The sequence below is a fragment of the Balearica regulorum genome, chromosome 7 (genome assembly GCF_011004875.1).
Source record: "Balearica regulorum gibbericeps isolate bBalReg1 chromosome 7, bBalReg1.pri, whole genome shotgun sequence".
NCBI lineage: Eukaryota > Metazoa > Chordata > Aves > Gruiformes > Gruidae > Balearica > Balearica regulorum.
This window is the reverse complement of record NC_046190.1, coordinates 11,564,960-11,590,988: the sequence shown is the minus strand read 5'-3', so window position 1 is coordinate 11,590,988 and position 26,029 is coordinate 11,564,960. Positions and strand designations below refer to the sequence as shown.

The 26,029-nt window shown below is 42.5% G+C and overlaps 1 protein-coding gene across 1 annotated transcript in view; it reads left to right on the top strand.

The window, feature by feature from the left end:
- The first annotated feature begins 11,337 nt into the window (after positions 1–11,337).
- Positions 11,338–26,029, top strand: part of SMC3 (structural maintenance of chromosomes 3) — a 28,468-nt gene continuing 13,776 nt past the window's right edge. The window contains exons 1-13 of the mRNA XM_075757949.1: positions 11,338–11,565; positions 15,729–15,804; positions 17,348–17,386; positions 18,202–18,269; positions 19,248–19,319; positions 19,504–19,583; positions 20,161–20,239; positions 21,614–21,731; positions 22,299–22,474; positions 22,660–22,740; positions 22,989–23,153; positions 23,711–23,832; positions 24,258–24,471. Of these exons, the coding sequence (XP_075614064.1) occupies positions 11,551–11,565; positions 15,729–15,804; positions 17,348–17,386; positions 18,202–18,269; positions 19,248–19,319; positions 19,504–19,583; positions 20,161–20,239; positions 21,614–21,731; positions 22,299–22,474; positions 22,660–22,740; positions 22,989–23,153; positions 23,711–23,832; positions 24,258–24,471 (1,305 nt within the window). The 5' untranslated portion in view covers positions 11,338–11,550. The remainder of the gene's footprint in view (positions 11,566–15,728; positions 15,805–17,347; positions 17,387–18,201; positions 18,270–19,247; positions 19,320–19,503; positions 19,584–20,160; positions 20,240–21,613; positions 21,732–22,298; positions 22,475–22,659; positions 22,741–22,988; positions 23,154–23,710; positions 23,833–24,257; positions 24,472–26,029) is intronic.

Below are 26,029 nucleotides of genomic sequence, written 5' to 3'. Positions count from 1 at the left end.
TGCTCCTGCGGGCAAGGAAGAGCTGAGGACCCAAGCACCAACGTGTGAAGGTAAGGGTGACAAATCACGATGGCACCTAGCTAGGAGATGAGATGTGTGAGTTTGAACCTGTGGGTACTGTCAGAGCTGAAGGATGGGGGTTGACAGTGATGGGGGCTGAAGTGGCTGGTTCAATGTGCCTGTGTCCATCTGCCAGCTAAGCTTGGTGGAGGAGTAGGGATCTCAAAACCAAAGTTCTGATGGAAAGTAGAGACCTACGCAGCTGTAACAGCAAGGGGAAAGCAGGATGCTTTCAGACATCAGAAAATGCAAGTGAGGGAAAGATCTTTTGCCCTTAGGCAAAACTTTGATTAGAGCTTATCCCTTATGATGCCTGAATCCAAAGAAGATGAGAGGAAATGTCACAGAAAGGGGATTTTGCAGGTTCTGCTGCCCATGGAAGTGCTGGTTCAGGACTGCCCTGGGACACGAACATCTATCTCCATTGACGCTCCTGATGGTGTACTCTTATGTCCTGGACTCCTTGGTGTCACTCAGGAGCTGTTTCAGATCCTGGTGTGGGACTGAAGAGGGCTTGTGTCACATAGCTTTTAGGCGTGCAAAGAGCAGTCATGTTGCAAGTGTGAGTGCTGTTGCTCAGCCCATCTCTGCTTTGCACAGGCTGCCTTTCATTTCTGCCTCCAAGACAGACAAACTCTTCAAAAAACTGCCACAAAAAATACATGTCTTTACATGGTTGCAAATCAGATTGTGAAGGGATCTGTGGTGGGGGTGGATGTGTGGGTGTTGTCCTTAAGTGTCCCTATGTGTTCTTTTAGTCCATACACTTGCTGGTGCGATGTGCAGCCTGTGCTAGTTACAAAGGCTTCTCCTGCTTCTCTGATTAAAGGACTTTCCAAAAGGCAGAAATTACATCCTGACCAGTAAAACCCAGGTAAAATTCACCTGCTCCATGGGGAGTTTATACTGTGGTATCCATCCCTTGTCCCTGAGCAACACAAGGTAGGTAGCTCTTCTTGCCTTCTGGTGGCGAGCTGCTTTTTTCAGGAGACAAAGTGTGAATGAACAAGGTATTCTGCAAGCGTTGTTATTTGTATGCTAAAAACAACACTTGCCTTGCCAGGAAGTCAAAAGTCCAAATGTGCCTGTAACGTGGCAAAAGTGAGGCTCCAGGCACGGTGAATTTGACCCTCCATCTCTACTTTTCACAGCTTCATGTTAATTGGAGAGGAGACATGCTGCCAGCTCACTCTCTGGGGAGAAAAAGGCAGGAACCAATTCGCAAAGCCACATAAATATGGAAGTAGAATTTTTTTTGGCGTGGGAGGTGTTACCAGTACCACACATTACAGTTCCTTGGCTTTATCGCATCGTAGGCTTTTACCGAGACATGAGTAAGTTCCCTATATAAGGAATATGAAAATAGCTTGTGAAATAGGTTGAGTCATCAGAGAAAATCAAATTAAGTTCTGACACCGGGGCCTCAGTTGTAAAGTCCTACTGTGTTTTACCATTGCATTATAAACTATGGGGTCATTTCAATCTGTTTATTTCAGCTCAAAATTCAAAGTACTCTGACATCTCAGTAAGGCTTACCAAATGGGTTCATTTTTCTATTAGCAGCGGTGCTGCATCCCTATGCATCCCACCTATGAACACTTGCAGGGAATGTAAAGGTTACCAAGAGAAATGGCTTCTGTGGTTATAGCTGAAATGCTCAGCACTTCTTCCAGCTTTGTCTAGTTATTAAAGAGGATCTATGGCCCCCAGATATCCCTTTCAAGTACTAGCCTACCCCATGGAAGTCAGTGGCTGTTATTTGTAGCTCCTGAGAATCCTACCTGTTACGCTAGGAGCTATACAAACACCAAACAAACCCAGAAAGTTAGTAACTCAAGACCAAGAGTGACTGTGGTAGACAGAAAGGGAGAAAGAAGCACAAAGCCCCAAAGGGAGTCTCATATTTCTGTCAGGGGTTTTTTCCATACGTCAGAATAGGACACACGGTAGGGAGACCACGGGTGGAAAGCACCTCTAGGAGACAAGCATGAATGGGATCCATGGGACCCATTTGACGTGCTATATATGAGCAGAAGTGGGAAACGCCTACAGCTGCATTACACAGGGGTCCCTGCCCCAGCCCAGGCTCGCTGCGGTCACGACTAGGATTTCAGGACAGGCAGCACATAAAGGTGTCTGATCTGCTGGGACTGTTAGATGCTCAGAAATGATAGGAAAATTGATAAAGACCTCAAACCCCTTTGGCATAACCATTTTTCCAGGCTTGGCTTTACTGAGCTACTCATGTTAGTAAAGTTACTCACATGAGTAAGCAATTCATCGGACAAGGCTTAAGTCTCCTGAGAGAAATGATAATGTAGTTTTTCATGGGCTCTCTTTTTTTTGCGTGTGTGTGAATAGTGGTTTATTTCTGTCACACAGATACTCCATTTCTGAGACTCCTTTGTAAAGTAGACGGCGTTTGATAGTGAGTCATCTCTCGTTATTAAATTAGCCATCCATTGCAAGCTGCCTCCAGGCCCTGATCCAAAGCCTATTGCCTTCAGTGGGGAGGACGACTCCAGAACACAATGGGCTTTGGATCAGGCCCTGGATGAAACTTTACGTTAAATCTTTATTTTAAGGAACTGTTTGTTCTAATTGGAACTAAACTTGCTGCTGCATTGAAATGGAATATGAAGTCTACAGGACTCAAACTGGAACAATGGGTATATATATCCTCTCTGCTGTAATGCCTCCAATCATGTTAAGTCAAGTTAAATGGAAAATCAATTGACACGAATTCCAGCGTGACCATTAACTGCCATCCGGCTGGGCCCCACGAGGCTGGCCAAGATGAAGCAGATTTCTAACAGGCATAGAGCAGAACTGTGCATGTTCGTTGTCCTAGAGATGCTTTCAACCCGCCGCAATCTCCCTAGAGATGCCCGCGTTGCCCTGTGTAATTACTGTGGCTAAGGGAGAGCCCGGTGAGGGGGTCAGGCAGCCCGGGATCGATCGTGGGCTCTGCCCTTGGCTTTCCAGGGCAAGCAATGCAGCTGCTCTGTACAATCCTGCTGGCACAGTCGCGTTTGTCAAAAGCATAAAGGAAGTGAGTGAGGCCTGGACTGACTGAGCTGGCCAGACAGATCCCTTGAATATATAGAAAAGGATTGTAGCAGCAAAAGTGTGTTTTTCACAGCACAGCTCATTTCTCCTGCAGAGGATGTTTCTGCTCTGTTAGTACAAAGCAAAGCTTTGCTGATGTGGCTTTGCTCACGCAAGAAGCATTTTGCTGCTAGAGTGGACCTGAATTTCTCTCTAAATGTTTCTCGCAGGCTTATCCGTATGTTTCTGCATCCTGCCTTGCATCAGGGATAATGATATCGATCTCATTCTGACAAAGGCATGAGGTTTTTTTCATATGTTTGCAATGCACATTAGACCCATGGACAAGGGCTAGTCTAAGCACAAAATCTCGTTATCATGATGTATTTATTGTACTGTGTTTGTAAGGCCATATGTTCCATGTTACACGAGGGAGTTTGTTGAGTGGGTTTCTCCCCCCCCCCCCCCCCCCCCCCCCGGATATAACGTTTTAGTTAGTTAAAAAACAAAACCAATCGGGCAGTGCTTTCAGACAACCACCGTGGGGCAGAGCAACCGCTCTGCCAGGAAGCAGGCAATGGGAGCCCTGGGTGGGTGGCAAGAAATCTGTGTGCTACCGGGAGCTAAAGCATTGACATGGTTCAGTTTAGGAAATCCAGCTGTGACGAGCAGCTGGTTTTCTGGCAGTCAGTGTGACATATGCAGGCAGATATGCTCGAGAGAATTGATCAGGGGCCACGGGTGGGGAGAAGGGAGAAGGGGAGGGTATGTTGTTTTCTGTGCTACTAAGTGCTAAAGTGGCTCCTGGCGGTTCTGATTACCAAACCCAGCTGTGAGGAGCTTTTCTGGACTTGAATGTGACATCTGATGGGGAAACACCTTGGTTGTGTGTGTGAGGAGGGAGGGAGAAGCACAAGGCTTCTGCATAACTGACTACTGCCCTGCTCGATGCGCTGGCTTGCGGGATCCTGGGGAAAGGTCATCGGGAGAAGTGGGAGATGTCTGCAGACAGCAGAGGAGGATGCTGAGACGCTTCAGTGTTCCCATCTCGGTTTCTCTTTCCATTTCCTTCTCTTCCGCCCCCCTCCAGGAGGAAGCTGAGGACACAGAGGAGAGCGGGCACAGTGGGCCCAGGGGAGGTCGTGTAGAATAAACAGCAAGATGCTTCATTGAAGGGCTGGAAAAGATAAAAAAATATGTCCATTATCTGGATCAAACTGTGAAAAGCTGCCAGCTTGGGTGTGACAGGAGAAGGATGTCCTGCTGCCTCTGGGCTCAGCCTGGGAAGAGCCTGAGAAATTATGAGTGCTAACGCTGAGCCCGAGGGAGGTCCAAGATAATCCCTGGGGCAGTGGTTTTAGTTTCCATGATAAAGCTGGAAGTTATCTTTGCTGTCCTTTGATCTTCAAAGGACAGGAGGAAATTTCACACTTAAGGGAGGCCACCCGGTGTCAGGTGAAGTTGCTGCAGCATGTGAAAGTTGGTCAGATGCCATAAGGCCAGCAGCTCACCTGCCTTAGTGTGAAAATGCCTTGCAGAAAGGAGTCTGCCTTTTCCTGAGGCTCGTTTTGGTGCCCCAGTTAGAAAATCACATTTGTTTGTGGATCCAGAGGCTGCAGACGAATGGGGGTAAAATCCAGGCAATGTGATACTGATGTGATTCATCAGTTTGGATGCATATTACTTTGTTGGATGGATGCAATCAGCCAAAATCATGATTTTTGTTCTAATCTAATTACAAATTTACCACAGCCGCCTCCTTCCAGGGTACTAATGAGCAGAGGCAGGAGGAAAGGGATTTTTTGGTATTTCAGGATGCTCTGTGGAAGTCAGATGTCCAGTCTGGCATCTCTGTCAACATAATTTTGTTTCTACCAGCCAAAAAGACTGAAAAAGCTGCCCTGAAACACGGTGGCATGGGTCGCAGACCCACATGAGCTCTCTCTGCCCTTTGCCCTGCAGCCTGGCTCACCATGAACGCTGGGCGCAGACATTCAGCCACTTCTCTGCATCCGCCCGCCAATTCCCCCAAGGAGTCCCTGTGGCCCTTGGTTAGTCTGTGTCCTGGCACTGCTGGGAAGGGGTTGCAAAATATCCCTTTGGTCAATGATATCATCCAACCAGCAACACCTCTGCGGCTGGGACAGGCACCACCGCTTCCCCTCGGTCCTTCACCCACTCTTTCATAACAGCAAATAATCAGTCTTTCTGTGGATGCAGCTTCAGAGCAAGCAGCCATTCCAGCAGATGGGATGTATACGTTTATGTCTGCGTGGCTCTCTTACTGCCAAGATTGCATTTACTGCTCGCTTGAACACAAGGAGATTCTTTGAAAGTAAAATTGACTGTTGTTAATTCATCTCCTGATCTCCCAGGCTCATGCTGCTCTCTGAGCTGGTGATCTTTCACCTGCTGTTTGGGATTAGGCAGGTCTTCAGAGATCACCCTTGCTTATGATTTACTTTGATGAGAACCAGTTGATCCTGTCCTCCCAGGGCTGTCCCTGAGCCCTGCTTGTAAGTGGGCAGGTGTCCCCCCACCCCCAGGGAATGTCGTGCATGCCCGGAAAGCAGCCACCCTGCTGCCCCGATGCCGGTGAGCTGGTGCTGACCCAGCCCCGCTCCAGGGCAGCCCCCACCGAAGCCAAGGGGTGCTGTGGGCTGCCACCCTCGCTGCTGGGGCAGCCACCACGTGCAACGGCTCTGTGGGGTCCAACATCCCCGATTCGCTTCTCCTTTCTCGTGACCCATCTGAAAACAGGTCTGGGGGGTGCATCTGGGGGTGCCCTCTAGCACTGCTAAGCCCATAAACAGCCCACTGCAAGGGCCCCCCTTGTCTGGGGGTTAAACAAGAAAAAAATGCAGAGCAATAGTTTCTTTCACAAAGTTTCCAAGTGCAACAAAGCTCTTTGCATCAGAGCAAAGAAAAAACATTGATGGTTTCTACCCTTCGGCAGGATGTGGCCCCTCTCGCCCCATGGCGGGAGCTGGCCTGGCCCACGCCGCCTGCCGGCAGAGCTGCCAGCACGGCCCTGCCGTGGCACCCAGGGGTGTAATTCATTTCGTGTGTGTGTGTGTGTGTGATGGCTTGCTTTATAAAATTAGTGAACCAAGTGAAATTAATTCAACCACAACCACATTTTATTCATAGAGAGGCTTGGCTGAAAGACTATGAACAGAACAACTGCTTTCCTTTAATAAGCCTGTAGCAGATTAATTCATAATAAAATACATCTTTTTTAAAAGGGACCTTTTTCTATGGTTCATTTTACTCTGCTGTTTTACCCTGCCACTCTCTCCTTGACAAGCATGTTAGCTTTCTTAAAATGTTGTTGGATTAATGGATTTATGGATGAATACTCAACAGTCAACAATAATTATTTACCTTTATAAATTCAAAGGATCATAAAGAGAAACTTTTTTTAAATTATTTTAAAAAAGAAACTGCCTGACTCTCTTGAGTTGTTTATAGTGAATAGAAACAGAGTCAGGAAAAAAAAACCTAAAAAAAGACTCCGGTGCTTTTCATGGTCGGCAGGGCACCCACTGTGAGGAAATAACGGGAGAGCTTGGCAGGTCTCCTGGGGCCTGGCGGGACGGCTGCCCTGCCACCCCCAGCAGCTTATAAAACGCATGGCAGCCGCCTCGCAGAGAAGAGCTAATGATGGGCAGACGGCACCGGGCAGCGGAGGCATACAGCTGCCCGCTGCCCGGCTGCCTCCCGGGGCTGGGCTGGCGGGAGCGACTGCGGAACTCTGCTCTCCTCCTCTGAAGGGAGCTGCAGCCAGCAGCACCAGATTGCTCCCAAATCACAGAAACAAGTGCCGTTATTGCACTTTGTATATAGAAGCCTTATAGCATATCACCCCCGGCACCCCTCTGGGGCCACTGCGGCTGCAGCCAGGGAAAAGGGACAAAAAAGAGCAAGAAAAGGGTCTGCAGGTGGTGGGAACGGGTGCCCGCCATTGCGATGCAGATATAACCAGCTAACGCTGTACAGCCAGCGTCTGAACCTGTAATTACATCCACCCTTTATCAAATAGAGCTTTTTAAGGATCTTGCAGGCTTGAGGCTTCCTCTTCTAAGTTTTTTGACAGGAAGTTGTCCCCTCGCAAAGATACAGGCATTTCTGCAGGTTTTAGTGAGGGGTCAGACTCTTGCATTGCAAGGCACAGGATCTACAGGGCTTGAGAGCAAAAGAGCTCAGTAACTTTGCTCAAGAGAAAAAAATATATTGGAAAGGAAACCTATGTGTGGCTGGCTTGCATATTTTTCAGAATAAGTGCTCCTTGTTCCTCGAAAGCCCGGTGGGTTGAGCGCAATGGGACCGATGTGCATGCCCAGGTCTATCGAGAAAAGGGCTGGTTTCTCTCACTTCACCTGCTAAAATCTCCACTGAATTCATAGGCGAAAGATGTGCTATGGCCTTGCTGCCTTAGGATTCGTGCTTGACCTGGGTAGGAGGAGAGGTATTTTTGGCTCTCCCACAGCTACCCTGCATAACCTTGGGCAAGATACTTTCTCACTGCCTTTGTTTCGCAAGCTGAAATTAAGAGTATCAGAGTATCTGGTCCTGTGTTCGGAGTGCCATCAAACACTGGTTTCTGCAGGGTCTAGGCAAAGTGTTTAACCAAAGCCCAGGTCTCTGGTTTGCTCCTGAGATTCTGCTGCACAACCAACACAAAGGAGAAGCGTCCCCTGCCACTTGATACCGACTTCAAGTGATGAAGTACAAGTGATTGATGTTGTGATGAGCCTACTGATTTCTATAGTAATTTAAAAATGGCAGTAAATACCTCACTGATTGCAGCCATTCATGAATGAAAGCAGCCTATACACAAGTTGGTTAACAACTGAAAGTGCCAATAGAAGAGGTTAATAGTACACTTAAAAGGTTTTTTTTTTCTTGCCACAATAGGTTTAACCTGTCTTTTCTAAGAGAAATTTTACTATTTGAGAAGAGAAAAAAAAAACCACCCCACACTAGACTTGAAATCCCATCTATATGTTCCCGTTAAGCTTAATGAAAGAAATGCCTGATGTATTTTTATGCTGATAAAGCCAAGATGAATTAAAGCAGTGTTCCCAGTTTCTCCTTTCTAATGCTACTGTTTAATTCCAGTGCATTTATAGCAAAACACTGCTTATAAAACAGGCCCATATAAAAAGCTCTGCAGCACCTACTGAAGCGAGGTGCACTCCCCGCGTAGCGAGCACTGATTATATGTTTGCAGGTTCTGAATAAAGCGCTGTTTTACTAGCTGCCAGCTTTCTGCACTCCTACAGCCAAGGCAGCTTGACAGAATAAAAATGACACACATCACCCTTGGGTTGGGTGCATATTTTCATCATGGACTACAAAATCAAAAGAATAACAAAAAATCTAACACCTACCCCACCCCTCCATTCCCTCAAATACAAATCTCTAAAAACTATGTGACAAAACCTGTATGCAGGGGCCCATAAATGCATTTGAAACACTCTTTGAACTAGACAATCATTTGCCACTTAATCCTTAATGAGTACAGTTGCTATTTTTGCAAGCACGTCACACTGGTGGGCGTGTTTGTTGACGAAATATCGGTGAGACATGATTTTATTCATATGAATAAATATAACCTGGCGTCTGTGCACATCTGTACACACACATAAGTCATCTCCAAACTGCAGGAGTATGCTGTATATCCAAAGTCCTTTGGATCACATAGAGGGTGATGCACTTCTTGGTGCGCCACAACAGCAAGCTGCCTGAGGCACCAGACATGGACCAGCAGATTGTGGGATCTTGGCTCTTAGAGCTCTGACTGGAGCCAGGGTTCTCAAGGGGACTTCGTGCATCCAGGGACAATGACGTCAGTGCAGCAGTCAAGAGAAAAGGCAAAATTTTCCTCAGGTGATGACCACCCTGGTGACTCTGAGCTCCTCTCTTTAGGGGAGGAAGATTAAATCCTTGCTCTGGGAGTCTATGATTAAGTGAAAACAAGTTTCTGAACTACAAAGGAAAGCTCAAAAACATGACTCAAGGCATCCTGTACCTCTAAAAGCAGAAGACAAAGAGAAATGAACTTTAAAACCTGACAATTTTAAAATGTTTCTATGCCTATTACTGACCTGGAAACAGGGATGAGTAACACAGGATGGTCCTTCTACCCTTGGTATTTAGCAGGAGGAGAAGGTTGTTAGTGAGGGGACATCCCAGCTGCTTGTTGGGACAAAACCTTCGCTGAGGTGTTTCAGCAGAGGTCAGACTGTACTGCCTGCCATGTGGTGCCGATGCAGTCTCAAACCCATAAAACATATCGCTGTTTTCTCTCGCTTCAGTGCTTCACGGGGTGATTCTGAAAATTACAAGTTTATCTAGAATGTGTAAACCTGTGCAATTTATTTACATGTAAATATTAAAACAAAAATTGATGTAAATAATTCTTTTAACCAGGTATAGGATTGATTGAGTGTTTTGTGAGGAAAAGTGGGGAATTCGACTTCCCTTTTTTTTTATAACTCTCTTCTCCCCTTGCCAGTGAGTCCCCTTGGATGGGCCAGGCAGCTGGGACCCGAAGTACTGGCATCTGTAATTCACTTTGCCTGGGAAAAAGTGAAAAGTAAATTCCCTTATACAAACCAATCCCAGAGAGATGTTGTGAGACTCATTTAAGGATTTAAAATTCCCCAAAATCCTAAAATGAAGGGGATTTTAAAAACGCAAATGGAGAAAATATTCCCCCCCCCCCCCCAAGTGCCACTGAACTGAGCTATTTAAAAGTAAACACAGAACAATCAGGCAGGAAATTTTCATTCTGAATTTGTTTGTGGAGCAATCATTAAACGCATTAGTTTTTTTAAGCACTATGTTTTCTGAAGAAACAATGAACCATTTCTTTAAAGGTGCAGGTGAAATATGTTACAATAGCCTCCTGATGGGCCTTTAGTAAAACCATTTAATTACATGGCAGTTAAGAATGGTTGGGATTGGGGAGCAAGGAAAGTAATTAATCCACCTATTATTCTAGGAGAGACAGGAACTAAAAGGTTCTGTTTAAATCTAATTTTTATTAGTGTTAAGAGGATCAGTACAGGAATTCTATCACATGTATAGAAATGTTGGCTACAGATGTGTTTTTGGAGTACCTTCAAATTGAAAATTGCATTTTCTCTGAGACATCGTGCCCCTACTGTTGTCACAATAACACTTGAAATTACTGTAACTGAAAGAGATTAGAAGAAAATTAATGTTTCTCTTCATTTTGCTTATTTTGTGTGTTTGACAGCTCCTTTGGGGAGCTGAATAGTGGCTCTCTGTGAGATAAAGGAGTGGGTACAGATTCAAGCTAATCTTGCTGGTTTCCTTAGACTATTTTGCACCATTCCTGTTACTCAGCTAACCCTGGGCTCGTCCATGGCTTCGTCCAGGCTTTTCATGGGGACGCAGCGCTCGACTCTCGGAGGCGTCCAGGCCTGCAGGGCCCCGCGCCCCCGCACCTGCAGGCTGCTCGGCCCTGTCCCACATGACTTCGTCTTGCCTTGCTGGAGGGACTGCAGTCGGCATGGTGGGAACAGAAAGCAAAAGCGGATGTAAATAAGCTAAAAATTGGAGAAGGGACTGAAATCCACAACCCAGGGCCCTATGCCGCCAGCCCCGCCAGCCACTGGGGCAGGCCAGGAGCCTCCGGCCTGGTGGGCAAGGGGGCACACGGGGGCAGGGGGCATGCTGGGGCCCAGCCACAGGTCCTAATGCTACTAATTAATGTTTTGTTTTGTTTTTTTAAAAATCCTGGAATAAAAGCATTTAAGATGAAGGTTTTATTTTACATTTTGTGTGACCACTTGTAGTGCCCCTCCGCCTCGGGAAAGGACACCACACGGTTACAGCTCCTTTCTCCCTGGGGCCAAACGGCCCCCGGCAGCGCCCCCTGCAGGCACACAGCACCACAGCCCCTCCCGCCCCGCCACTTTCTCCCGCTGGGCTCACACTTGCCTTTGGCGCCCAACCCGCCCCTCGGTGGGAGAAACCACTTTTGCCAACTCCCTGGGGGGACTCCTACTGCTACGGGAGGCAGTGTCCCCCGCCTTCCCCGCTGCAGAGCACCTCCAAAAAGGTCAGTGAGGCACTTTAGAAGCTCAAAAAAGAGGAATTCGGACTGTCCCTTGCGGTGTCCCTTCTCTGGCGGAGCAGGGACGTGTTCTCTGCTCCTCATCTCCCCCTCCACCTGGTGCTGAATGGTTCGCGCCGGGTCGGGATGGGGGAGGCTCCGCCGCCATTTTGTTTGCGTGAGGGGTGAGCGGGGCGCTGTGCTGGGAAGCCCGGGGAGGCTGAAGGGGCGGGAGGAGGTGGCGGCGGAGACCTGTGGGCCACGCTGAGCAGTTGTGCCGGGAAGAGACGTGAGGGCGGGCTGAGCGACGGCAGGAAGCACCGGGGCGGGAGCTTCCCCCATCCTTCGCAGACATGTACATCAAGCAGGTAAGCCCGCGGGGTTCAAGCCTCCCGCCTTCTGCGGTGCGGCCTGGGCCTGGCTGGGTCGGTTTGGCCCGGCCTGCTTTGCCCTGCCGCTGAGGGATCTTTAACCTCCGGGCGAGCGGCAGACTTCGGTCCCGACCCGTAGCAAAAGGCCCGCTGGCTCCTGGCGGGTCCGAAGAAGGCCTTTGCTTGGTTCGTCGCTGTCCCGGGGGCGTGGGGGGGGGAGACCGCGGCCCTTGATGAGGGGGACGGTCAGCGTCCCCGGCCCAGCCGCGGAGCAAGTCCGCCGTGTAGGCTGGCAGGTGCCTTTCTTCCCCCGGGTCCCGCGGCTGGTTTCATTCATTGCAGGTGTGCAGTGGTGTTGGGGGAAGGCCCTCTTGGACCCGGGACTTGTTCGCCGGCTCTGTGGGGACCCTTTGGACCTGGTGTCCCCGCCCCCCAGGCGACGGCCGACCCAAGGCCGGGAGGCTCGTACCCACGCGGGGTTCGTACACAAACAAGGGGCACTCCTCAGCTGTCAGGCGGTATCTTTCAGCTGTTAAGTTGTGGGTTCGCTCTCATTTTTTTTTTTTTTTTTAAATCTGCGTGCGGTTTCAGTGGAGAGATGGGACTATTGGGGGTTTCAATTCAAACAGGTTCTGTCTGCCCCTTGCTCCGGGCAGTTACTGTTTGTATTGGGGTGATGCTTTAGGCCCCCGGGCATGGGCCATTTAACCTATTATACTTCATCCTTCACAAGCAATCTGCTGCTAACGTGCAGTTAAGAAGGGCCTTGTATGGACCCTTTTCAAACAGTTTTTAAGATTGAGGCGATCATTAATGTTACTTCTGTAGTATATCCCTGCAGTCGTATTGTGCATTGTGTTGCACAGCATAGAATTTTTATGGCTGCCTTCGTACCGCTGCCTATGGGTGTTCATACAAAGCCTACTAGGATTCTCATTTCTCAGTGGACTCAAAATTTACCTGGCTTTCTGAGACCCTACGATTGTCTTTATGAAGAAGAATACTTCATCATGTTTGAAAGTGCATGTTCTACATAGAAATAATGTTTTCATCAACGGTTTGGCTGACTAGGGAGTGTTGCAAATGCCTTTTGATCATGTTTTAGTAAATCACTATCGTTGCAGGTGTACACGTTGCTTTAAAGTCTTTGACTAAGAAATCGTGTTCTCCAGATTTGAATTGCACAAAAGTAAACAGTAGTGAAGATACATAGAGTAAGAAGTGGAAATTAAGTCGGAACAGGAGAAGTTTCATCTGGAAAAAAAGAAATGGAGGTGGTCAATAACCAGTGCTCTTCTCGGAGCTATAGAAGAGAGCACAACAAGGTGTAGACATGAGAATAAAACGGATGAGGGTGAATTTAGTTCGACCAATGTCCCTTACTGTGTTGCTTCCCAGAAATAATTCCTAGACTTTCAAGATTAAAATTATTTTAAATCTTAATCTGAAGCTATACAAGGCAATAAAGAAGTTATGATGTTTCAGAATTGTGGGATGGGTGAAGTGAGAAGCCATCTAGGAAAAAACTTCGAAAGTGGGGCAAAGTGATGTTCAGTGTCTACCTGTATCATACTGTTGTGGTGCCCGGGTATGTGGGTGGTAAAAGTTTGTGCTTTGACAGTAATATCCAAGAAATCGTGATTGGTTGTTTTTACCTTTTGTAGATGCTTTCAGGTTCTTATGAGAATAAAGTACCTTAGTTATTTGAATCTGTATGTTTTTAGAATATTATAGGTAAACTGTAAAAGTAATGGGGACCGATTTTTTTTTTTTGCCATTCTTTTCATTCTTTTCTTTAAGTCTGCTGAATTGGGAAGCAGTGTTGTTTGCCTTTTTTGTTTAAAAATAAATTTCTTTTTCAAAATCAGAATGAGTGAACATAGTTGCTCTGGCCTAGAATTGGTGACAAGACTAGAGTAAGATTTGCTGTTCCTGTTTTTCCTTTGAAAGCCACTGGAAGTGAGCAGAGCTTGCTGTAACTGCCAAAGCCTCCATCTGCCTCCATGAGGCAGACTGGTTTTTTAGGGGAGGTGGGGTCAGGTCTGTGTTCACAGTCACAGTGACTGGATAGTCTTCAGTTAATACACTGTCTTAAACTTGCTTTCTATAGTTTGGTCCATTACATTCTGAAATCTTTAATTACTTCCATTACAGTTGTTTTGGATTTAGATCTGAATGCAGTGCGGATACTTAGTGAGAAATGTATCTTGCCCAAGGAGAGGGTGCATAGACAGCTGCAATTCAAAAAAGGTTTAGATAGGCAAAGTATTGCAGGAAGTGGTAAACTATTCCTTTTCCAGAATAGCTGCTGTTGCTTAGATTTTATGTTTGATGGTCAAGGATTAGTAATTTTCTGCCTACCTGTATTCTTAGCTTCAGATTCCAGTTATGAAATAATTTTGCAAAGAGGATTTGACAAGGAAGATGTAGTGCCCAGGAAGAGAATGATTCTGTGATTTCTGACTAAAAGTTAGTTAATGCCTTTTGAGTTTCATTTTATTTCAATTTTTATAAACTCAAGTGTTTTGATTTGCTGTCTGGTATGACATTTTCATTCATTATTCCTGAGATGCTTTTAATCTATTAGTATAAACAGATGGTAAGAGGAGTTTTCTGTGATAATCCTTGATAATGGGCTGTCACATAGTGGGAGAAGGACTTAAGACCGAACTTGACATGAATAAATTAGGGTACTTTCTTGTACCAGTCTTTTGTCTAGTAAATTTTATGGACAGGATTTTTCCCCACCGTTTGTATAGTGTGCTACTAGACTATTACAGAATATGAATGTGGTTCTGAAGGTAACTGTTTCTTGAATTGCTCCGGTGTACAGTTAATGTAGGCTTTTGTAGCAGGGGGAAAAGGCTTGCTTTAATGTCCACAGCACTACTTCTAGGCTTTTTGCTGAAGCTTTGTGTGTGCTTCTTGGATACCAAGAAGCTCATCTTGGTATGCTTCTGGTATGCTCATCTTCTGGAATATGGGCTGTTTTAATATTGAAGATATGAGAGAAGGGATGACATGTTCAGAAAAATAGAAAATGGTGATGGGACCATAGACGTTACAAACAAAAGAAAGTTAAATAATTTTACATTCTAAACTTCAGCAATAATATTGAGAAGTATCTTGTAAGACATTTTGCTGTCTTCCTAACAAGAAGTTCTTAGTTTGATAGCTATCATGGTGAAACACTGGCATTATTTTAACAATGTCTTGTTTCTGCTGAGGAAGAGCTGGGCACAGGACACAATGATTAAATGTCAACTCTAGTCCTTTTGTAAGCGTTCCTGCTTAAAGATCTGCAAACATCAAAACTTTTCAGGTGGCTGCTGTCTTTCTGATGTCTTACCGAGCAGAGCTGCTGTGAAGTCTTTCAGCACAGCTTTAATGTTTGGAAAAAGTTGTTTAATGCTGGAATGTGCCTGCTGGAAGTTGCATCAGTTTTGCTGCTGTGAAGTATTGGGATATTGTCATTCTGTACCTTGTATGTTACTGGGCCTGGCAAACCTCAAATTACTACTGAAATTGAGTAGTTGAAATTTGATATGCTGCTTCTAGATGATTGCTGTGTGGCTTCGGAGGTTAATTGCGTAGGTTTGTATTTTGTCTATTTAGGAAGTGAATTCTCTACAACCAAGATAGCTTGCTTTTTTACTTTTCCCTTTAGGTTGCACAGTAAAACGATATAAGACTGTATTGCATGTAAAATAGGTAGTGTCTGATACAGTTTTTGCAGTCTGCAATTGCTCCGCTTGGAGAATTTGCAAATAGAATTAAGCTGAATGTGGATTGCATAATAAATTACATATAAATTTGGCCCTACTAGGAAAAGTGCTTGTTATATTGGGGTCTTCTTTCCTGTATGTAATATTTGATGTAAATGCATCTTTTTCTGTAGTTTGTTACAAAAATACTCTTGGATCTCTCTTGTTCACTGTGCTTTGGCCTAGATAAATCTGCCCCTAAAGTGATGCTTAGGTGAGGGGCAAGTTTTATGATGTAAGTTGCTGATCTCGAGCTGGAAGGTTGAAGTGTGTGCAGGAAGGTCAAGGGAGATCAAGTATATTATAATTGATGTAAATATTCTGGAAAATGTTATAGTTCAAAAACTGCTCAAGAACAGAGAGAACTTTGTTAGAATAACTTACTCTTCTCATTAGGTAATCATTCAGGGCTTTCGAAGCTACAGGGACCAAACCATTGTGGACCCATTCAGCTCAAAACACAATGTCATTGGTAAGTTCTGATACTTGTCTTTTAACACTGACTAGAGTTGCACTGTTATTTCAGATGATGTTCACATTAAAGTCCTTTATAGTTTTTAATATTCTGCCTACATTTTATGACTATATTTTCTGTTTTGGAAACTTCTTCAGTCGTCTGTAACATGTCACGGGACATATTCCACTTACAGCAAAGTAATGCTATCGTTCAGTATTACTGTGACAATAGTATGTCCAAGTCTTCAGAAATTGCACGAGGTCTGTAAACTCCTTTGTATGTGCAGATCTCCGTATCAGTCAGACCCCCTTTAAAGGCTATCCTTGGAGAGAATTTGTATGAGATGGGTTTTTTTTGTATGCAAGTGTGATTATTTTGATAAGTAAGCACACTAGCTACTATAAACTGCTGACGATCCTCTTTCTTCCAGCTCGGGAGAAATGAATTTCTGGAGTGTGGACTGTCAAAAAGTATAATATTAATTTCAAAGTATAGTTTCATAAATAACACCTCATCTAACAGCATGTTGTTGTCCACCATTCTCACACCTCTTCCTGTTTTTGCTCATGGATGCCTGGTCCTGTCTTTTCATTTGCATTGATTTTGGTGATTGTGCAGCAGCATTGAGACTGCTGAAAACAGTGAATTTTGGACATAAATTTAGTAGCCAGGACTTACTCTGGGACTGGAAAAAAACCAAACATGCATGTGACTTGAATAGCATGTCCTATTATGTAATGTTAATTTAGCAGGAGCTAAAACTTTGTCCAGGTATTAGTGTTTTTGAAAGGGGGAGAAATTCAACTTTGCTGTTTTTTGCCTTTTTCAAGACCTCATAGCAATCCCAAGTAGTTTTGAGGATGAGGTGAATCTGGAGGGCATGTAGGCAGGAAGGGATGAAAAGCCTGCGGTGCTCATTGCTTGCTGCTGGAAGGCAAGCAGTTTTGAAATTAATACTGATGATCTTAAAGATAAGACACTGAGCCTTGCTGAAACACACCAGAATGAACGCTAAGATTGCTGTATCTTAGTGTAGTGCAGTGTTCTTATACCTTTGTTTTTTAAATAGAAATAGTACTTCTTCCAGTCTCTTTAAAACAAAACATTGCTGAATTAGCAAGTGGAGTACTGAGTTCTTCCTCTACCTGAAGTTCATACAGTCAACGTGAATGTACGGGCAAGTGATTTTCTTTGGTTAAATATAAAAAATAATTGGTGGGAGCAGAAAAAAATTGATTTATGTCTACTGTTTTTATCCCACCAGGGGATCAGTATTGAAAAGGATGGCAATGTTATTGGTTTAACCATTATTCTCATTGTGGAATAGTGTTGGAGTTCATAAGTCATTGTAATATGTTTGAGTAGGGAAAAGACAGCTCTCTTGTTCAGAGGCAATGACTAAGCGATCCACCTAATAAGTTTGCCTCATTCCCTTGAGATTTTGTTTGGCTGTGTTATATTTGGGTTCTGTTCTTGAATATTTGTATGCAAAATTTAATGTACATTGCTATGTTAACTCATGTTAACTTGAGGTTCTATTTTCTGGTTTAATTTTCAGTGGGAAGAAACGGATCTGGAAAAAGCAACTTTTTTTATGGTAAGCATGGATTTCTTAATATAATAGCATGGAGATGCTGATGATACTAGGTTTGTTTGTTTTTGCCAGAAGTTGGTGTACCAAATGTTCCTCCTCAAGAACTGGCAGATTGGTCATTACTTAACAACTATGAAAGGCAGGTCTCAATGCACTTGTTTAATACTTACCTTCAGGTTTTTCCCCAGTATTTGGCTTCTTTTACTAAGGGCCTTCTAAGATTTTTAAGTAGCAAAAAAGTATTTACAGGAGGAAGCTGATTCTAAAAGTCACCCTTCTTGAAAGCCGATTGTGATATTTGCAATTACTTTAAACATTCTTAGAGGCTAAATTCTAAGCTGATTCCATAGCAGTATGGCACAGCTTAACCATACGTTAAAAGGTTGTATGAGGGGGATTTTGTCGGGTGGGAGCGTCAGTGGAGGAACAAAGATGCTGGTCAAAAGTGTGAGTGGCCTTTGTGATGGTGGTCTTTATAAATTGCCAAATGTTAAGTATTGTAGCCATATTTTTAACCTAGCCTGTGTGCTATGTATTTGTAGAGGAAATATCATGAATCCCAATTTGTGCAGTGTTGTTAATGGTTATGCAGTGAAGTAGTAAGGTGGTGACAGTGAGACTTCTTCAGAGAAATTCTAGTGTACAGCAGGCTGAGTGATAAAGATCAGCAGATGAAGGTTTTTAATGAAGAAACATGTAAGATATTAGCAGTGGCATGACTGTACTGTACAACAGTAAAACAGTATGTTTTGAGTTAAACTGCTGCATATCTCCCTAAAGGAAGGAAATAAATCTTCTGTTCCTTTATTTTATTACAGCAATTCAGTTTGTCCTCAGTGATGAGTTTAGTCATCTTCGCCCAGAGCAGAGACTGGCTTTGTTGCATGTAAGTCAAGGTGTATAACAACAAGACTAAAGAATGACCTTAATGCATAGAATGTTACTACAAAAATGGTAAATTGCTGGGCTATGGATATTTGTTGTGGTTTAACCCCAGCCAGCAACTAAGCACCACACAGCCACTCACTCACCCTTCGCCTCCAAGTGAGATGGAGGGAAGAATGAGAAGAGTACAAGTGAGAAAACTCATGGGTTGAGATAAAGCCAGTTTAATAGGTAAAGCAAAAGCCGTGCACACAAGCAAAGCAAAATAGGGAATTAATTCACCACTTCCTATCGCCAGGCAAGTGTTTGGCCATCTCCAGGAAAGCAGGGCTCTGTCGCACATAATGGTTACTTGGGAAGACAAATGCCATTGCTTCAAATGTTCCCCGTCCCCCTGTCTCCCCCCCCCCCCCGCTTCTTCTTCCCCCATCTTTATATGCTGAGATGATGACATACAATATGGAATATCCCTTTGATTAGTTGGGGTCAGCTGTCCTGGCTGTGTCCCCTCTCAGCCTGTTCACTGGTGGGGTGGGGTGAGAGGCAGAAAAGGCCTTGGCTGTGTTAAGCACTGCTCAGTGATAGCTAAAACATTCCTGTCTTATCAACACTGTTTTTCAGCACAAATCCAAAACATAGCCTCCTACTAGTGACTATGAAGAAAATTAACTATTGCAGCCAAACCCAGCACAATATTTTTAAGCCAATTATTTTGGAAGCATCCTTAAACATTTTTTGCTTCCCTTTAGCAAAAGGGAATTTATTATAAAGTAATACATTATGCTGATAATGCACATCAGTGAATGTGTCTCCAAGATTGCCAGAAATAAAAATACATGTACTGGATCATACATATGCTCTTGACTTGCAAATCCTTGGAAGGAAAGGGGAAGCGGGATTGTCAGGGAAAGGGGGAGATGAATGAGCTCAAAATTCTTCTAAGGTGGGAATTACCTAACCAAAATATCTCCTTTCTTAGGAAGGTACAGGTCCTCGTGTTATTTCAGCTTTTGTGGAAATTATTTTTGACAACTCGGACAACAGGTTACCGGTAAGTTGAATATACTACTTCAGAAATAGACGATCGGTTCAGACTCTAGTATCTCAGTATTATAGAAATCTTCAGTACAGTAACTGCTTTTTGTCAGTTCTGGTAAAAAGTTTCGTAAACATTCTGGATTAGTTATACATACCTACTGCAAGCAGTTAAATTTACTGGAGTTTGTTTTCTTAAGATTGATAAAGAGGAAGTCTCACTTCGCAGAGTCATCGGAGCCAAGAAGGACCAATATTTCTTGGACAAGAAAATGGTGACGTAGGTACTTCTTTTCCTTAGCTGAATGAGACTAGTGGTATTGCTGTAAAATTCTCTAGTCACACCATACACTTGCATCTCTAGCCTGAAGTAAATTAATTCTCATGAGTTCCATAAGCAATACTAATTTAGCTGTGTAATATCGAGTGCTAGTAGTTTGACAGCAAGAACATCAGTCCTTGTTAAATAGACTGCAGACTTTGAATTTACAATTTAATCCATTCATTAATGTGATGTTTAACTGTTTATATAATATTTTTTTCAGGGCTTTTAAAAATAGAGCACTTACCAGACTCCAGGTTGTTTCATATCTTTCCTGTGATACCTTTACCTCTATTTGCCTCCTCTTTGCTTCAGGGTGCTTCTTTCTTAATATCTTTCTAATGCTATAGTATTTTAGATATTTTCCATTTTTATTCTCCTCTTTCATTTTAGAATTAGCAATTATCAAATAAAGCTTCTTCAAACAGAGCATGCTTTGCACACTGATTATAGTATGTGACGTATTGTGATACTTCATTGAATTTTTACAGCTGTCACTTTAAGTGTTTTTAATATATTCACAATAACATTTCAGGAAAAATGATGTGATGAATCTTCTTGAAAGTGCTGGGTTTTCCCGTAGTAATCCCTACTATATTGTCAAACAAGGAAAGGTAAGATTAGTTTTTACAAAGTGGAAGAAATTACTATCAAGAGTATCATGTTTTCTCAATGCCAAACTTAGTTCAATTATTGCAGAAGTAAGCCAAAACCTAAATCCATTTTAGTTTGAAACAGTTCTTGTAGATGCCGCTTTTGCAAATATCACTGTTTCGGTAGCTGATGTCAATTTTAAGAAAAAAAGTTTTAAAGTCTGTAATGATGATACTTAGAAAAGTTTTTTTTTCATGGTAATCTTTGCAATCACATGCTTTTCTGCATGCTTAAATACAAAGGCTACTTAATTCCTATGACCGTTTCAGTGTAAATTCAAAGATTTCTGGGCCTTAAGATGAGGCAGTAAAGTAATAGTAGAGAATTTTGAGAAGCTAAAATAATGTCAATGAAGGATGAATGAAAACATGTGGAAGCACCAAAAGTGAATACACAGCGTGGAAAGAACTCACAGCATGGTCTGTATTAAAAGCGCTTACCAGAGCTCTCAAAGGACACCCAGGTCTGGAGACAAAGGACAGATTACTTGTAATGGCTCACGGGTGGGACACCGTGGAGACACTGATAACCCTCTGGCTCCAAAAGGTTACTGAAAGGTGTACTTAAAAGGGGAATGCAGGACAGTCAAGGAGTGCTAGATGGCAGAAAGGCTGACCCAGCAGTGCAGTGTCTGAAGTGTTTATCAAGATACATTTTCCTAAGCGGCTGAATGTGTGTGTATTTGGAAGAAACAACTTCAGCTGGAAAGTCCTTTGTGTTTTATAGTGGGGATTGGTACATGAGTCTTACAGCCAAAATACACATACTGGTTTTAATATAGTACAAATTAGAAACAGTTACCTTACAAATACGATGCCACCACTGAAATTCTGTTGAACGAAAGTGAGTTTTGCATTGGGTTTAATTATATGACTGATTTAATGTTGGATTAATGAGTGTTTCATGACCTGAATTATTCTGAGATTTATAACCACTACATTTTGGTGTGGCTTTATGGGGGTGTTTAAACTATTTGGTTTAGCACCAGGACTTAAAAGCCCAAACTTGGAGTTTTTCTTAACATAATTTTGAGTGGGTAATGATTTCTTTTGTTTATGTAATGCTAGTATCTTGACATTTATCAATAACTGGTAGCATTTGAAAACCAACAAAATTCATTACAAGCAGAATATTTGCCATCCTAAAGTAATTGTCTCAAAAGGAAAGCAGTGTGGTATATACTAGGTATCTGAATCTTCCTGCCAAAACCTCAGGCAAGCAGGCACAGCGCAAAAAAAAAAAAAAAAAAAAAAAAAAAAGTGCAATCTTTGATCTGTTGTGGCTAGCCATACATCCAGAGCAGGCTATTGAAATTATAGATCTTGAATTTTCAGATCAACCAGATGGCCACAGCTCCTGACTCTCAAAGGCTGAAGTTACTAAGAGAAGTAGCTGGTACCAGAGTATATGATGAACGTAAAGAAGAGAGTATTTCACTAATGAAAGAAACAGGTAAAAGTAGTTTAAGAAGTGAGTGGTTTATGCCATGGTAATTCTGTAACTCTAAAGTTTTATGGCTTTTTCACTAAAGCTAATTGTTTGATAGATTTTATTTATGGTATATTAGACGATACAGAGCATGTCATATTTCTTCCTTAAATTCTAAATTCTCAGAAGGTTTACTAAGAGACTTCATATGTGCTTTTAGTAATAAAACTTTTTAGCTAGGCTAATGGGGATATTTGTACTATTCAAAACACATGAGTGATGTCAGCTGGCAGTGATCCAAAAATCAGAATACCTGCTGCTATGCAAACATTAAAGTTTATGTAGTACAGTCTTTAATTATTCTAAGTGTGTGAGCCAAGAGAGTACACACTTGTGTTGCCTTACATAACTAGTATCAACAGTTCTGCTGTTAGGATGTCTTTTTGAGGAACTTCTGCGCATGGGTTCTCATTTTCACATTTCATAACTGTTGACAAATAGTTAATCACTGGAGGAGATTCAGTACCTTCAAAGGTGTAGGAATGTATTACAGTGTTTAATTGAACTTCAATCTTGTCATCTTTTCTAAAGAGGGCAAGCGAGAGAAGATCAATGAGTTGTTGAAATACATTGAAGAGCGACTGCATACCCTAGAAGAGGAGAAAGAAGAGTTGGCTCAGTACCAGAAATGGGATAAAATGAGGAGAGCATTAGAATACACCATTTATAATCAGGAGCTTAATGAAACCCGAGCTAAGCTTGATGAGGTAAAATATCTTGGCTAATACAAAATATTACATGAGCCGTTGATTTCCTTTTTGCCAACGTCATCTTGCATTCCTTGATAGAATCCTGTCAATGTTCTTCACTAATGTAACAAATTATTTTCTTTCTGGAACTAGTGCTAAAACAGAATCTTGCTACTTAAGCTATTGGTGATATTTCCATACAGCTTTCTGCCAAACGAGAGACAAGTGGAGAGAAATCCAGGCAGCTAAGAGATGCACAGCAAGATGCTAGAGATAAAATGGAGGTAAAAATAGTTTTAACAAGGGCTCTTCAGACGTATGTTTTGCTTTGTGGGTTTTTTTTTTCTTGCGGGGGTGAGGTGTGGTGGTCTAAAACTGTGTTAAATTCTATTTTATGCTTTCCTCCTGTTTTGGAAACAGGAGTTTTTCACACTTTTAGTGTATCTTGATCTACATAACAGTCTTGTAAGTTTCGATAGATACTGAAATGTGCATGCAGTGTTTGAGATACTACATACTTAAACTTGCACAGGAGATAGAACGTCAGGTTCGAGAACTGAAGACAAAGATTTCGGCAATGAAAGAAGAGAAAGAACAACTTAGTGCTGAAAGACAGGAGCAGATTAAACAGAGGACTAAATTAGAGCTGAAAGCTAAAGACCTGCAAGATGAATTGGCTGGCAACAGTGAACAAAGGGTATGTTAACAGTGATGAAGTCTTAAAATGTCATTGACACAAGCTAGTATACTCATACATCAAAGTTTTGGGTTTAGACTGCGGCCTTTCGATTTTCTAAGATTTGCTAGGCAGATTCTTAGTTTTTTGTGATATCTTTAGTGTGATTCTAGGGGATGTAAACATAAACTCCTGTCTTATGATCCTTTATTTATTATCTTGCTTGTTGCAAAATCAAGCACCTATAATTCTCTTGATCTTGATTGCTGCAAATATTGGGAAGGAGGGTTTTGTTTGTTTGTAACACTAATTTGAACTAGGTTGTTTGGCCTGTACAGACCTTCCTTGCTTGCATAGTTTATCTTCTTGAGAATGCTTCATTTCATCCCTCTTGGCTGTCCCAATTGGAACTGAGTTAACTTCTGTTAAGTGTTGAAACAGCATAGTGTCAGATAACATAAGTATCAGATGGCATCTTGCAATCTTACAATTAAATTATTCTTTCAAAGTGTGTATTTATCTAATAATACAGTTCCTGATATTACCTAACTTCAAATACTGCTTTGTTTGACTTTCAGAAAAGACTGTTAAAAGAGAGGCAAAAGCTTCTTGAGAAAATTGAGGAGAAGCAGAAAGAATTAGCAGAAACGGAGCCGAAATTCAACAGTGTAAAAGAAAAAGAAGAGAGGGGAATTGCCAGGTCTGTGGCATTCTACAACAGGGATTCAAAGCACTAAAAACCCCAAAACAACAAACACCTAAGATACTATCAATACTATCCATATGTGCAATTAACTCAGAGTTGTACTCCTTGCTTGAGAATGGGGTAGCTATATGTACTTACAGATGGTCTGTAAAAAGCCTATTTTATTGTTGGGGGAGAACAGTATTTGGTGAAATTAATTTTTAAGCTTAACCACTTTTGTGGGCTATTGTCAACTTTGTTTTGTGAAGTCTGGGTGATTTTTATTGTTTGTAACATCATCCTTTGTTACTGATTTGGTGCTTAAATTGTAAAGCCTGGTTTGATGCTTCCTGAAAATTCTTACGGTAGTTCTTAATACTTGCTCTTAATAAATAAAAGATTTCTTTATAATACAGCATGTCTTTGCCTTCTCAAAATAGACTTGCACAGGCTACACAGGAAAGAACAGATCTTTATGCAAAACAAGGTCGAGGAAGCCAGTTTACTTCCAAAGAAGAAAGGGATAAGTGGATAAAGAAAGAACTGAAGTCTTTGGATCAAGCCATCAATGACAAGAAGCGGCAGATTGCAGCGATACACAAGGATTTAGAGGATACAGAGGCAAACAAGGAGAAAAACTTGGAACAGTACAGTGTAAGTTTTCAGCTTATACTTCTCAGTATTTTTGAGAGAAGGGTTAAACTGAGAAGTATACTTCTATTTATAAGGAATCTGAGACCTTGTGGTTGGATGTGGTCTTTCAATAATGTGTTATTGAAAATACCTACAGATAAACGCTAAGCTCCCTTTAGCACTGTATCTAACTTCACTCTATATGTTGACTTACTTTCTAGTACTTACCCCAAAGTGTTTAGCCTGAGTTTTCAGGAAGAGGCTTAGATCTGCCTTTGTCTGTTGAACATGGCCTTTTTATGTAGGTAATAATTTATGGTCTGTGTTGGTTGTTTTCATTCTTCTCTTTCTTTCCCTAAAGAGACTGTCTTTTAAACTGCATCTTTGCACCACGATTGCAGCTGGTTACAAGTTGCATCTCTATCCACATTAGAAGATTAATCTGCCTCAGTATTATCTGCAAATCTTTCAGATTTTAATTGCCATTCAGAACAGCTTTTACACTGCAAATACAGCAGTACAATCCAAAAATACTACTCCTGCTAGGAGCTACAGGAGTGAAAACCCCTGCACTCATGGTAGGAGAGCATCCAGTGCCAATGCTGCTACTGTGCTTGTGCTGATAGACAGTGTTCTTGATCTTTGTGTGATATATCTACCGAAATTGAGGATCAGTCTGACCAAAACCTAGGAATGTAGTTGTACAAGGCAATGGTGTTCTGCTAAAATACTGTTTGGATGGGGCCCACATTAGCAAAGTAATGATTCTCTGAGTTGGTTAATGAAAGAAATGGCCTTTACCACTGACTGTTTGTATTGTACTGCTCAGTAGGAATTGAAGAGGTTAAATTTGAGGTGGCCTTTGATTCCTTCTATAAACATACCTTGATTTTCTTTTTCTCCTTAAGGAAGGTTGACTTAGGCTAAGAGTTGTATAGCTTTTTCTTGTTCAAAGGGGAAGCGTCATGGGTGAACATGATGGAGAGCTTGGAAAGTTAGGTTGGAAAGACTTGGCTATGTTTTGAGAACACAGCTAGTCCTCCTGTGCACAGATAACTATGAAAACACTGTCTGAGTGCTAGCCCTGAGCTGCTTTGAAAATAGCAAGTGTTGAAAGAGCAAGGGGATGATGTCTGCACATTGGCTTAAACAGCATGCTGTTGACAGCAGCTGTGGTAAAGTACTGGTACTGCTAGAGAGCTGGCCAAGGTTTTTTGACTGATAGCTGTACGGCATGGTATGCAAGACTAGTCTGTATGTTCTTATCACAAATGTTATTTCAGAGCACAATTGCCAATAGTTATGTGTATGATAGTTACTGTTTTGATTGTTTCTTACTGTGACTTAGTAAGCCATTTCACTGTAATACCTGGATGCACAGTTCAACTCGATGCCTGCCTTGCAGTCTACTTGATAACTTCACCTTGTTACTGCTCCCTTACAAAGATGTATTTATTCTTAGTGCTTCTGCAGTTCATTGTAAATTAGTAATAATGCTTTTAGGAATTGTTTCTGAACAGTAAGTAGTAATGCAGTATTAAATAAAAGAAATTTTTTGAACTTAGACAGCTGTAGTTTC